General features: G+C 38.6%; 2 protein-coding genes across 5 annotated transcripts in view; both read right to left on the bottom strand.

Moving 5' to 3' along the window:
- Positions 1 to 3,618: 3,618 nt before the first annotated feature.
- Positions 3,619 to 14,068, bottom strand: part of LOC311060663 (membrane-spanning 4-domains subfamily A member 15) — a 20,214-nt gene continuing 9,764 nt past the window's right edge. The window contains exons 1-8 of one of the 4 annotated variants that reach the window (XM_084078929.1): positions 13,212 to 13,346; positions 12,718 to 12,796; positions 7,862 to 8,028; positions 7,539 to 7,649; positions 6,464 to 6,520; positions 6,197 to 6,337; positions 5,635 to 5,748; positions 3,619 to 5,099 (exon numbers count right to left, since the gene is read on the bottom strand). In XM_084078929.1, coding sequence (XP_083935055.1) covers positions 5,049 to 5,099; positions 5,635 to 5,748; positions 6,197 to 6,337; positions 6,464 to 6,520; positions 7,539 to 7,649; positions 7,862 to 8,028; positions 12,718 to 12,751 — 675 coding nt within the window. In that variant the 5' untranslated portion in view covers positions 12,752 to 12,796; positions 13,212 to 13,346 and the 3' untranslated portion in view covers positions 3,619 to 5,048. Of the gene's footprint in view, positions 5,100 to 5,634; positions 5,749 to 6,196; positions 6,338 to 6,463; positions 6,521 to 7,538; positions 7,650 to 7,861; positions 8,029 to 8,224; positions 8,456 to 12,717; positions 12,797 to 13,211; positions 13,347 to 14,068 lie in introns of those variants that run through there. The other 3 variants (XM_084078930.1, XM_084078931.1, XM_084078928.1) reach the window with 3 other exon arrangements.
- LOC311060658 (rano class II histocompatibility antigen, A beta chain-like) overlaps positions 9,489 to 14,068 on the bottom strand; it is a 36,085-nt gene continuing 31,505 nt past the window's right edge. Inside the window, exon 5 of the mRNA XM_084078916.1 lies at positions 9,489 to 11,752. The gene's annotated coding sequence lies outside the window, so the exon portion shown is untranslated. The remainder of the gene's footprint in view (positions 11,753 to 14,068) is intronic.

Below are 14,068 nucleotides of genomic sequence, written 5' to 3'. Positions count from 1 at the left end.
TATCCGGGACGAAATACCCGAAAATGACCACGCCTTTTTAAAAGTGACCACACTCTGTGTGTTACCTCCAACATAGCTGTATTTTCTAAACCGTTTGAGCTACATATTACCTGAGGTGCTCAAAATGTTCAGAATATCCATGGCTAGAGGGACATAGAAAGGCGTAAAATTTCTAATTTGATATTTTTTGAGAAAACGGCCAAAAATAGCTCAAGTCCACGTATTACATAAAACTATCTATACAACAACTGTCATACCTGAGCATTTGATTAATATACATTTTATCAATTATCGATTGAGCATTTGATTAATATTCATGTTATCATAAACAATTGAATGTTTGTTAACTTGAAATGCAAAATATAAAGCAAAAGTTGTTACTTTAGTTGACAGAAGTATCGAGGCAGCTTACTGTACATAATTGATTTCCAAATGGAAGATAAATTGCACAACAGCCAAAAATACACCACCACATTAATAGTGTTTATGTCACATCTCTTTATTTATAGGGTTTTTACAATAATCACCTCCTTTGCATTTGCAGTACATGCTACAAGGCATCTCAGCTATACCCGACATGGACACCCATTCTTACGTGCACACTTGCCACATGTGCAGGGATCTGGCAGGTCTTTGGGTTTTGAGGTCTCTATATCAGGGACTAATACACTCGCCCTTCTTACAAACCCGTAAGACTCTGCATTAAGAATATGGTGGCATCTCTAAATGGGGCTTGGACCCACAGCTGTTCCTGGTAAAATGCCCGCTTGATGTGTTTCTTTGCATTATTTGAGGTGCAAGGGGTTCTCTCAAAGTCAATCTTGAGGGCACTGCTAGAAAATGTGTCAAAGCACAATTCATCAAATGTCTCCAAGTCAGTTCTTTTGAGACACTTGACCAAAAAACGTTCTGCCATCCCTATAGAACTTTCTGCTAATTGTGGGCAGTCAAAGTTTTCGATCAAAGTTGAATAGTCTGCTTTGCGGACAGTGTTGAGGGCTGCGAGTTTGGTCAAAATCTTGCTCGTGGTATCACACCCGGTCAGCGCATGGACAAAACCTCTATACCTTGGTATCACCACAGGCATGGATTGTGTCAGAGGGGTGTGCTTCTCCCTTCCCTCAGCTCAACTGCACACATGAGGAAGCTGATGACAGGATGATGTTCCATGTGCAGGACATTGTTAGTCACCGGACAAGACCTACATCACTGACGCTGTCATCTGGTGACACAGATGTCTTTGTTTGCCTGTTGTACCACTTCACAGTGAACTGGAGAAATCTTGGCCTCCAAGAGCTCTGGCTGATCCGCAACTCAGGGGTGAAAAGGTCAGTAGTGTCACTGCATGATGTATGCAAAGCCCTGGGAGATAAGCTCACAAAATGTCTCCCAGCACTCCATGCGCTGACCGGGTGTGATACCACAAGCAAGATTTCGACCAAACTCGCAGCCCTCAACACTGTCCGCAAAGCAGACTATTCAACTTTGATCGAAAACTTTGACTGCCCACAAATAGCAGAAAGTTCTATAGGGATGGCAGAACGTTTTTTGGTCAAGTGTCTCAAAAGAACTGACTTGGAGACATTTGATGACTTCATTTTCTAGCAGTGCCCTCAAGATTGACTTTGAGAGAACCCCTTGCACCTCAAATAATGCAAAGAAACACATCAAGCGGTCATTTTACCAGCAACAGCTGTGGGTCCAAGCCCCATTTAGAGATGCCACCAGTATGCTTAATGCAGAGTCTTACGGGTTTGTAAGAAGGGCGAGTGTATTAGTCCCTGATATAGAGACCTCAAAACCCGAAGACCTGCCAGATCCCTGCACATGTGGCAAGTGTGCACGTAAGAATGGGTGTCCATGTCGGGTAGCTGAGACCCTAACCCTTTGTAGCATGTACTGCAAATGCAAAGGAGGTGATTATTGTAAAAACCCTATAAATAAAGAGATGTGACATAAACACTATTAATGTGGTGGTGTATTTTTGGCTGTTGTGCAATTTATCTTCCATTTGGAAATCAATTATGTAAGCTGCCTCGATACTTCTGTCAACTAAAGTAACAACTTTTGCTTTATATTTTGCATTTCAAGTTAACAAACATTCAATTGTTTATGATAACATGTATATTAATCAAATGCTCAATTGATAATTGATAAAATCTATATTAATCAAATGCTCACGTATGACGGTTGTTGTATAGATAGTTTTATGTAATACGTGGACTTTTTAAGCTATTTTTGGCCGTTTTCTCATAAAATATCAAATTAGAAATTTTACGCCTTTCTATGTCCATCTAGCCATGGATATTCTGAACATTTTGAGCACCTCAGGTAATCTGTAGCTCAAACGGTTTAGAAAATACAGCTATGTTGGAGGTAGCAAACAGAGTGTGGTCACTTTTAAAAAGGCGTGGTCATTTTGGGTATTTCGTCCCGGATAGAGAATTAGTCAACGTTCCTAAGTTGTTCCTTGGGGTCATATTAGTCAAGAACAGTTGAGATATTCTCTCCTAAATGAAGTGCATACATATCTTAGCCAGGTCCTCTACTAAATATACCTCAATAGCACCTTTCCTTAGTTTTTTTCCTTATTTCTGTTAAATTATGAATTAGCTGTCTTCTTTTTAACTCCTATTCTCTAGTGCAGCATCACATGCTCCACTGTTTCTTCCTCCCCACAATCATTGCATCTCCCTGTGTTGTGTTTTCCAATAAGTACAGAGACCCATTCTTAATTTGTTCTTTTTAATACTGTTATTTACTTGAGTATGTATTTGTCCACCATTGCTCTGGGGAAAAACTTCTCCCTTCTCCAAAATGCACAAGGAAGTAGCCTACCTATGTCTGTTGGTTATGTCAACTGTTGCTGTACACAACAACAGAAACTCTGAAAATAACAATGTGTATTTTATTTACACGAGGACACTATATATGATTATTCTGCCTGTCCAGTCTGGTAAAAAATCTCAGCAAAATCATTTTGATTGTGATTAGAAAGTTGTTGGCATTCACTGTCTATTCTGTACATACTGGTATAATGTTTTATATTTGTTGATGATATTGTATTTTAGTGTAATTTTTATGCTATGTTGATGAATTGAATACTATAGGACCACAATGGAAACAAGTCCCCAGGATTTTTTGTGTTGTCCTTTTAGCTCAAATTTAGCTCAAATGTCTGACTGTACCTTGTGCTGTTACATTTCTGTCTAATGAAGTATTCAATCAATCAATCAATAAACTTTCATTCAGGCCATCCTGTAACCATGGACGCATTGGACGGTTACCAAAAGTTTAAGAATGAATTGTTCTCAATCCTCACAACTTATATATGTATACACAAATGGTATTTGTTTTTGTTCGTTTTTTGCTTTTAATATTAAACAAATCAAAGTATATGTAATGTAAACGGTGAGGTTCTCATAAGCCCCCGTAGGGTTTCCTATACCTCACCGGCACAACAACTAAAATCTTTCCCTATAAAGAATGAACATGTCCTGTATATGTATACAAAAATGTTGTGCAAATCAAATAAATCAATCAAATAAATCAACTAGCCTACCTTATAAGGGACATTTTCGATAAACAGCAGATGTAAAAGAAGAAAAAGAAAAAGAATGAGTCTCTCAAAGTAGCTCTAGAAGGAGCTGTGTGCATTTATTTAAAACAGAAACCAAAAAACATATACTGTGGATGTATCATTGATATAAAATGGCTACACTATACTCAGTGGTTCTCAATGTGAGGTCCATGGACCCCCAGGGACCCTTGATGGGGTTTAAGGGGGTCCCCAGCTAAATCATTGATAGGAACCAAACAGACTTAGAGTTAGAGTAAAATGAACACTGAGGATTTTACAGTGTAGCTAAGGGTCCCAGAGTTAAAGTCCTTGAAATTAAAAAGGGTGTGAACCACTGCACTAGACACACACACACATGTTGTTTGAAGAAGACAGAGCAGTGGGAGATACTATTTACAGAATATAATGAATGCTTTCAACATGAGTTGATTGAACTGCATACTTTTGTTATGTATCTTTTGTACAGTTCATATGTTGTATAGTTGCCTGTATAAATGTTGAAGGTTCACATTGGACCACAAGCCTTTGTGATTAATACATTTGGCTTTGGTATCGTACGTATACTGCTGTGCTTTAAAAATGTCAATCAAATATTTGACTGAATATTTTACATTTTAACCCATTAATACCTGGAACGCATCTGTGTCACTTTAGATTTCTTTGGCTATTCAAAAATAGCAGATCTACAAGCTCATAGTGCGGCACCGAGTGCGATAAAAAAAAATATATATATTTTGTTTTCTCCAAAAACTGTTAGGATTTAGATTTTTTTTTTAAATCGCCTCAGGTCTTAATGGGTTAAAAGCACAGCAGTATGATCCATCAATCAATCAGTCAGAACTCCGGACCACGATGCTGGATATAGGTGGGAGTGGATGGTGGTAATCCTGGAGTCCCCAATGTTGGTGTGGGCTGGTCTGCACTCCGCACCCTGCCACTGCATGAATCATGCTTCATTGATCTCCGGCAGGGATGCAACAGATTTTTGGAAATTGAAATGTTGCTTTATTTCCCCCTTCAATTTATTTTAAATAGCGAAAATAGCTGATCTACAAGCAAGCTTGTAGATTACTGTATTTATGCTATTTTTTGTGCAACAAAGTATAAATCAGGGCTTAAGTGGTTAATCATAGTAATTCATGGTTGATTAAAGTAATCTACCCCCCCCCCCACCCCCAACTGTTTACTGTATGTATATATATATATCTTTCTATCTTATTACTACTTGTATATATGATGTTTTTGCATATTACTGAATATTATTGTTGTCTTTAAATGTCTCGATGAATTGAATACACAGGACCTTAATGGAAACAAGCCCAGAGGGCTTATCTGGTTTACCCTTTTAGCATTCTTTTGTATAAATCTGTGCCCACTGTGCCATTTTTTGGGCAAACTGTTAATAAAGTATTCAATCAATCTAATCTCTATAAGAAAAGAATGGAGAGTTGCAGCCCTTGAACTCAGATCAGGTTGATGTGGGTCCACTCAGTGATGACAGGACCTGCTGGATGACCACCTGTTGAAGACATGGAGACCATGGAGGAGATTAACCCATTAAAAAGAGATGCTCATTTTAGACAGATGTTCTAAACATCTGTTAGACATCCTGGCATCCTATAGTTTCTATAGTTTCATTGTACAGATTTTTATTTTATTTTATACACTGCTCAAAATAATTAAGGGAACACTTTGATCCCTTAATTCTTTTGAGCAGTTTTCGTTAAAAACTAAAAATAATTAAGGGATCAAAGTGTTCCCTACATTTCTTTGAGCAGTATATATATTATATTGTTCAACTGGAGCTAGGTTCTTGGTTTACCTGTGATCCAAGATTATTGATGCACTATACTGTCTCTCTGCATTTGATGCATGTGTTTAAATTGCTTACAGTAAATTGCTCTGGATTAAGAGAGCCTGCAAAATGCCTAAATTGTAAATTGTAAAAACACACCAGACAAAGTCTCAAATCATGACACTTTGTAACAGATGACATTTTAACTGACTGTTGATGAGGCTGCAGTCAGGAACTTTTGTGTTTTGAGATATTTTACCTGAGTGTTTGTGGATTTCAGCGCTAAGCGTGCCATCACAGACAGGAAGATGAGAAGCACTGACACACACAAAGAAGAGATGGACAATATGATTTCAATGGTCATGAGTTGTGCCTGAAAAGGAGAAGGAGAGATACCTTCACTGTTATTGTTCTTTATCGAAAGAGAATTATATCAGTGGTTCTCAAACTTTTGCATGTCAAGGACCCCCACATTTATATGGATTTGGCCTCTGACCCTCGTCTGAAAAGATTTTGTGCCAGGGACCCCCAGATGAGAAGATTTGTGTTAAATATTTCCAAAATGATTAAAAAGTTTTCAAATATGGCCAACGTACAAGCTCACAAATAAGCTTGTAGATCGGCTATTTTTGAATAGGCATAGTATAAAATAGGGATAAAATGCTTAAACTGTTTTAGCAAATTTTGCTAAGGATCCCCTGGACCCCCCTCAAGGACCCCTGGGGGTCCCCAGACCTCACTTTGAGAATCACTGTATACATATAGGACTATTATTATGATTTAAAACACTCTTATATCGTTCAGAATATGTCATATCTCACAATTCTGAAGATGGTCCACTCCTGCTCTCGAAACGAATAATGGAATAAGTGGCCAAACTCGTGCATATAGGCAATTCTGTTGCTCAAAGAGACGATGATTCCCAAGATTGAAACCAGATACATGGCGAAGCACACTGTGACCTGGCAAAGATAAAGAAATACAAGTGAGAAACGTGGGGTTCAATGTGTGTTGCATCGACTTGAAGTGATGTAAGCTGTGCAAAGGGGTCAAATAAAATCAGAACAGAACAACAATATTTGACCCACCATTTTCTTGGAGGGGTGAGATCCAGTGTAGAGAGAGAGGTTTCCAGAGACTAGAAACTTGAAAGAAGACACAACACCAGTTTATGTGGCATCACTGACACTTGTTAATGCAATAAATACAGCATAATAGTTGCTGTTGGGTGGAAACCTTTGGAAGTCCAAAACCGTTCCTTGTTTCTTATTAGTTTTAAAACGATTTTAAATAGTGAAAATAGCCGATCGACAAGCTCACAACGCCTCGCACCGCGAGGCGTTGTGAGCTTGTAGATCTGTTATTTTCACTGTGTGCGACACTCTTGTATGATGAAGTAAGGCCTTCATTTACAATAAAACATAAAAAGTTGATTCATGGCGAAATTAGGTTTCTGCCTGATCAACGATATGCAGGCAGGGACTCTGTACGTGTGTGATCATCAGAATCATGGCAGACGAGATGAATAATAAACAACGAAAACGTCTATGTACTGACTTTTTGTCACAGAGTTTGCCTCATTTACTGTCTCATCTAGGTCTTGTATCTCTATGTTCCATGTTCTAGTTTTCATAGTTCTACGTTCATGTCTTCCCCAGCTGTCTGGATGTGGTTTGTAAACAGCGATCATGTGTATCAGTCTTGCTCCCCCAGTTAGTCATTGTTGGGTCATTGCCTTTTGTTGCATGCGTTAGTCTATGTTTGAGATGTTCTGGTCTAGGGCTACAACTTTTTTGAAAAATCGAATAATCGAGAAGCAGGTTTTCCTGCATATAAAAAACATGTATGTATCAACAATTAGATGGACCACTTCAGTGTTATTTTATACTTTGTTGCACACCGATTCACATGCCACAGTTTGGGTTATTCTTTGTTTCGTATAATGACAAAATATTGTTCTCCAAGTGAACTTGACTTTGACTGATTTCCATGTACAATAGTTACATTCGTTTTACTTCTTTATCTTCAGAAATGTTTGAGAATACATCACTTTAAAATACGTAGGGATTCTGTCCAAATCCTAATGCAACCATTCTTGGAACCTCCCATTTTATACGAAAAACAATAACCTGACAGTAGGCAAAGCTATTAAAAGTTCTTTACCAGAGCCCCCTGCCAGAAGGGAATGTAGATGTTGGTAGAGTTCTCGTGGGGGTCTCTCGCCAACTGAAACCCCATCAAGACCTCTGCAAAGCCACAGATCATGACAACAATCTAGGGAGGAGACATGAAGAGATGAGGGTGGTGGGACTGAAGTAAACAGATGTGTACATCATTTCTCTGTGAAGAAAACCGTTATTGGGAGATAGAAGAGCATATCTTTTCACCACAACAATAATGTACATGCATACATCACAGCTTTAAGTATCAGAAAGTTATATATTGGTCTTTGATTTCCTCTGGCTGTGGATTGTTAAAAGTCTCACCCCGAGGGATCGAGGCTCTCCCCTGATGAATCGATGTAAAGGCTTGCTACCCATGACCATGTTGGGGTCTGTCTTATGATTCTCTCGGCTCCCTCTTGTACCCTCTCCCGCTGGGGTCTCGGTATTCTCCATTGTAAAAAACAAACAAACGGCCACTGGTTTTAGTCCTGAGAGTAGACAAGGAATAATGCATCAACCCAGATTAGCATTTTCTCTGCAAACAGCATCTATAGTGTTAAATCTCTGCCAGTTTAAGCAAACCAAACATTTGTGATGCAGCATTTGATACCTTCATGCAGGAGAAAAAAGTTTAAATTCATTTGGAAAAGAAAGCAGTTGCAGAGAAAACAACAAGTGACCCACCCTGTCCGAGCTTTCCATGTAGTGGTCAGGACTGCGTATGAGAGAGAAACAGGGATGTGTGTGGGTGGGAGAGAAAAAGGGGGATTTGTGTGGGTGGGAGAGGGAAAGGAAATTTGAGATTTTCTTCCTTTTTTTTTCCTCCCAAAAGGGAGGAGCAAGTACTTTGTTTGTTTGATGAATGTTGAATCCATACACGTTTGTTAATTTCACAAACACATTGCTTTCTGTCTTCTGCATCAGCTGTCACTGGTCAAGTTTAAATTAAAGATTATTTAGTTTTAAGTTTTATTTATTTTGGAAGATTTTTGGGGGCTTTTTTATGCCTTTATTGATAGGAGTATAGGTTGATAGGAAATGGTAAGAGAGATGGGGAGTGACATGCAGCAAAGGCCGTCGGGACCTCGACTCGAACCCCGGCCATGCTGTCAGGCTACTTTGGAGCCTGGGTGCCCGGACCGCTACGTCAGTGGTCTGGGCCTACAATGCTCATTTTGAAATGACTACTGAGGAATCCATTGACAGTCGAGGACAGGAAGTCTGGTTCTCATTATCATGAAGTGCCTTATTGTCAGCTGTGTGGCTTAGTGCTTCCCAACCGGGGGTCCCAGCCTCTCTTGGGGGGGCGCCAAAGATCACAGCGAGGCCTTGTGTCAACATGTTGAACAAAACCATTGCTTACTTTCATCTACTGTCTGCCTGTATGCTCTGAATGGGAAATCAGTCCAACATTTAATACAGAAAACACTTTCAAAGTTTGAAAAATTGCCAAAATAACTGATCTACAAGCTCACAACGCGTGGCGGTGCGACGCATTATGAACTTGTAGATCGCTATATTCTGTATTTGTCGTACGAGAAGTATATACAGTATAGGGCTTAAGTAGTAAACATGTCTGAAAAACAAGTGTGTGCATGCATGCATGCGTGTGTGTTTGTCCAGGGAAGTGTCTGTATTAGACATGGCACGCACCTTTGACCTTAGCCTAGAGGAAGCCTTTATGACCAAGGTCATTAAATTCCAACCACTCCTACCATCTCAGAGCCAGGTTTTAGGTTTTTAGGACTATACCCACACACTGGTTGTTAGAGGGTTTCAACAACTTGGGATGCCCAAAAAGAAGGCAAAAAGGCTGGCAATAGTCTCTGCTCTAATTGGCTAACCCCATATACTGTATGGCGGAGATGCTGTTACTTATACCCATAGCGTACTGAGTGACATGCTTATTGTATCATGAAGACGCCATGAGTTTGTGAACGTAACCTTACTGCACCTATAATATTTGTGTCCTTGTATGTTCCTCCTTTATATGGACATAAATAAGTGGTTGAATGTGTATGCATGTGTGTGGGGGTCTCAGCTTTTGTCAGATGTAAGTAGGGGTGGCTCCAAAGAATAAAGGTTGGGAACTACTGGATTAATAATTTGTCTGACACATAATTGTATTGTCATGTTCAAGATGTTTTAATTGTTTCATAATGTGCAATGAAAAATGAGGGACATATACTATTTCATTGTCAAAGTCTTGTACTTTAATGCAATCCCTATGGAATAGTTTAGTAAAGAGAAATGCAATGATTCTGATGTTAATGAGTGATTATTTCAGGAGCGTATCTATGTTCCCTGGGTTCTACGTTCCCTGATTACAACCCTAAATCTAACCCTATAGAGGATATGCGCATGCTTAAAGTGAATGGCACATCGAGTGGCAAATCGAGTGGCAAAGAAACATGCAAAATAAGTTTAACATTGTTTAATGTTGTTTAATGCAATCAGATATGACTTTTCTGTTTGGATGCATGGGCTGTCAAGGCCAGAAAGTATTTTTTTGACACTCAGTACAGTCAGTAGGCATTCCTGCATAACTTCCGGGTTTGATGATGATGTCACACGCATATCCTCTATAGGCCTAACCCTAAGGTATGTGGGGAACATAGAACCTGTGGAACATACGGATGATCCCGATTATTTAATGTAGCTGCATGTAATAATTTACAGAAGGACAACCTATTCAAATATAAATGTACAAAATTGTAAATATGTTAATCTTACACACAATGTGTTTACTCAGACATGAAATTCAGCATAGAACAATGACTTTCATAATAAATATAATATGCACAGGCTGAGGAGACACACTGCATTTTATACTTTGTATGAAAATGGCAAATTACCTTTTTTAGATTTTAAGTTTTTATTAATTATTGAGCCTGTATATAGTACAAATATAGTGTAAAGTACAGATACAACATTTATAGAAAATGATCAAACCAAAAATCAACAACAACAAAAATTTTCATGACAATCTGTGTGTCTCGTCAATGGTCAGTCTCAAACAGACACACTGTCGGCCCAAATGGGATTTTTGGCATATCCAGATTGGAATCATGTTGTTTTTTTATCAAGTCTGTACAGAATAAAACCGCATGGAAACAGACATTTTTGTGAACCAGATTTGAACCACATTCCTATAGTGCCGGTAGGTAATCAAAGTTGTTTACAACTTTGCACCATTGAGCCAGCTCTCTCTGTCTGCTGGAGTTCTCTCATGTGTTGTGTATGTGTACAGTCCTGAGTCTAAGCACAGCATGTGACTATAAAGAGGAGAGAACAATGTGTCGATTGAAAAACACCTGCTCTCCCCGTCTCCACCTACAGCAGTTGAGTGAGAGTAAACAAAAATGATTAAAAAAACACGCTCATTTTGGAAAAATGAAAAATCACATTCCTCACTCCCTTCATATGCCATGTCACTGCCATGAGCAAGCAAGTACAGATCGATTATAGTGAACCCACTGATGAGACAAAATAATGAGGACGGACAGAACGACTTTACACGATTTTACAATAGAATTTTGCAATAGGATAGTAGTATATAGCGGGATGTAAAGTTATAGCGTAAAATGACATGCCCAAAATAGGAATTCCATATTTAAAGTGGTAAATATACTGGGCCCTGACAAATCAGTCTGCTGCTGCTTACAGTGTGGTGCTTGTGTGTACGTAATGTAAGTGTTATGTCTTGCATGGTTCTATCACAGCATTAGGCCCACTTTATTATCAACATAAGCCCAAACCTGATATTCAACTTGATGTTCAGGGATGGAAGACAACTACTGTCAACAGTCGTTTATCTTGTCACGCAACTGTCGCCAGTGCTCTAGTGTTGTTTGGTTTTCTTCCTCATGCCTTCACTATTAGTTCCCCTTTAGCTTGTTTATCGGTGCCAATTTCCTTTTCTTTTCCACCAGTTATAGGTAACACTTTACGCACCCTATAGTAAAGTGTTACCCAGTTATACAACACCAGTTTGTGGATGTGCCAATTTCCTTCTCTTTTCTACCAGTTACTGTATATAACACCATTTTGTGGATGTGCTGGACAATAGCTATAGCACAACAGAATTCGCTGGTTCAGAAATAAACATATACAGTTCCCAAATTACATTGCACTTTTTAGGAAATTGTAAGTAAGCAATTGCACTGTACAGAAGGTGGTTGGCAAGGAAGTTTATTTGAGGTTATATGACCCCTGTGTCTTAGGCATTCCTGTAGAAAATGTATTTTCCCAGACCCCACTTTATTGTTAAATGTTACTTTTCAACCTTTTGTAACTACATTATCTAAACATTTAGCTATTTGTTATTGATAATCAGCACGCAAAAAATATATATTTCACAAATCAATTATTTAGATTAGTGTGTTAAACAGCTTTCTTGATTATGGGCAATACACCCTGATGCATCACACAATACAACTTCAACAAGTTCTTTGCCAGATCAGTAGCAAACAAATATAGTTAATCCACCAAAATTGAACTTGTCATTATTTCTGACCCCAAAATCTGTGAAATGCATGTTTCTGGAGTTTGCAGCCAAAATCATACTTTAACTGATATTTTTTCACCAATTCAATGCTTTCAAACTAAATTGTACTAGATTTGTCATACTCAGAAGATCCCTCTGGACTACCTTACAGACTGCTTATAACAAAGGGAGTTAGGTCGATCATCAGAAGGATAAATAATACACATGACGCAATAGACAAAATAAAAATAAACTACAGTATCTATCCCCAAAACAGACTGCTGTTGTTCAATAAGGCTTGTAACAATAAACTCAAAACCTTAAAAAAAAAGAAGTAATTGTTCCTTATTCCCATTTTATTCACTATCTTCTGCTTCTCTCCCTATTTGTTTAGCTCATGTTGTCACTTGTACCATTATCCGGCCCCAGAATTAATAAATTGCAGGTATACTTACAGGTTCATAACTGCACTTTGCTACATTCCAGAGACCTTTGAGGTTGATTGGCATGCAGGAAACTCCTATTTTGACCTATGACATCTCGTTCCAAGACAAAATACAAGTGGCAGAACAATTGCAGTAAAAGACAGTTTTACAACGAAGAAAGAACTTTGCTATGATCATGAGCGATCATGAGGCAATTTTACAACAGCATATTATCATTCTTCAGAGCACTACATTAATGCACACACCACACCAGTTACAGTGCTGGTTCTTCGGATTCATCCATCCTTACAGTTGGAAGGTCTTCAATAGGAACCAACACCCGATCTGTTGAAATCAGATTATATCCTTAGAATAGTAAATGTATGTATTTAAAGGATTTCTTTTTTGAGTTAGACCTGGCCGAGATAGGCAGCAGCATAAAAACAAATAGTTCCAGACAATACAACATATTATAATAATTGAGTAAAAGGTTAACCATGAAGGTTAACCACTTAAGCCCTATGTACTTTGTCATATGAGGAATATCAGAAATAGCTGATCTACCAAGCGCACAACGCATTGCAATGCGTTGTGAGCTTGTAGATCAGCTATTTTCTCACTTTTGCACTCTTACTCAAGTACATTTTTAATTCCGGAGTTTATTTCTACATTGCAGTATTGATACTTTCACTTAAATAAAACATTTTTTTTACTTTTCCCACCACTGTCTAGGTTGCGTTCTGTGCAGCAGAACTCTTACCGTGGCACAGAATGGTGCGTGCCGCAGACTTTCTCTTGTAGTGGATCAACCCAAAGGACAAGGAGATTAAGCCAAGCAGCAAACCAATCGATCCAACTATTATTTCATTCCTCTCTGACTCTGGAAGGGAGGGGTCTACATTTTGGGGAAAATCTTGTCTTAGAAACATCTCATACGGTGTGTCTATTATGGACAATACTTGAACTGAATTATTTCTAAGTACACTGAAACGTCACTATCTCTAAACTGCTACTTTATGTTGAAATATGTTTCTCTTCAATTATTCTTGTGGATATTCTCTTAAATCTATTTATTTTTCCTTTTGTGCACTGACTTGGGAGTAGCACATTTGAAGGTCCATGACAGTGATCTGTAATAATAATAAGATAATGTATTTGAATCATTTAACACAAATAATGAAACACTCTTACCCCAGTCTTGAAACATTGGCTCGGTGAGGGAGGGGTGTTCCACCATACAGGTAATTGTCTCTCCTGATGTTGGCGTGTACTCCAGGAAAGAATGGAATTGATAATAAAAATTGCCATCAGTCATCAACTGAGATGAACTGACATCTGAAGTGATTTCCTTGCCGTCTCTCAGCCATGTGACTAGGATTTGCTTGGGGAAAAAGTTGTATGCACTGCACACAAGCATGGATGGATGTCTGCCTTTCTGTACGCTCACTGATCTCAGTTCGATCTTGGGTTTAGCTGCTAGTACGCCTGGAACAAAGTCAATTGAAATATGGTAACACATTAGCAAGCCATTTTCCAATACCCATGTATGCCCCATTGCCCTGAGATTTAGATAGATATGTACACACATGGGATTATTTCCTCCATTACCTAAGCATG

Source organism: Gymnoscopelus microlampas (genome assembly GCF_963454915.1).
Source record: "Gymnoscopelus microlampas genome assembly, chromosome: 14".
NCBI classification, from domain to species: domain Eukaryota; kingdom Metazoa; phylum Chordata; class Actinopteri; order Myctophiformes; family Myctophidae; genus Gymnoscopelus; species Gymnoscopelus microlampas.
Note: the sequence above shows the minus strand (reverse complement) of the source record. Positions and strands in the feature narration are given on the sequence as shown.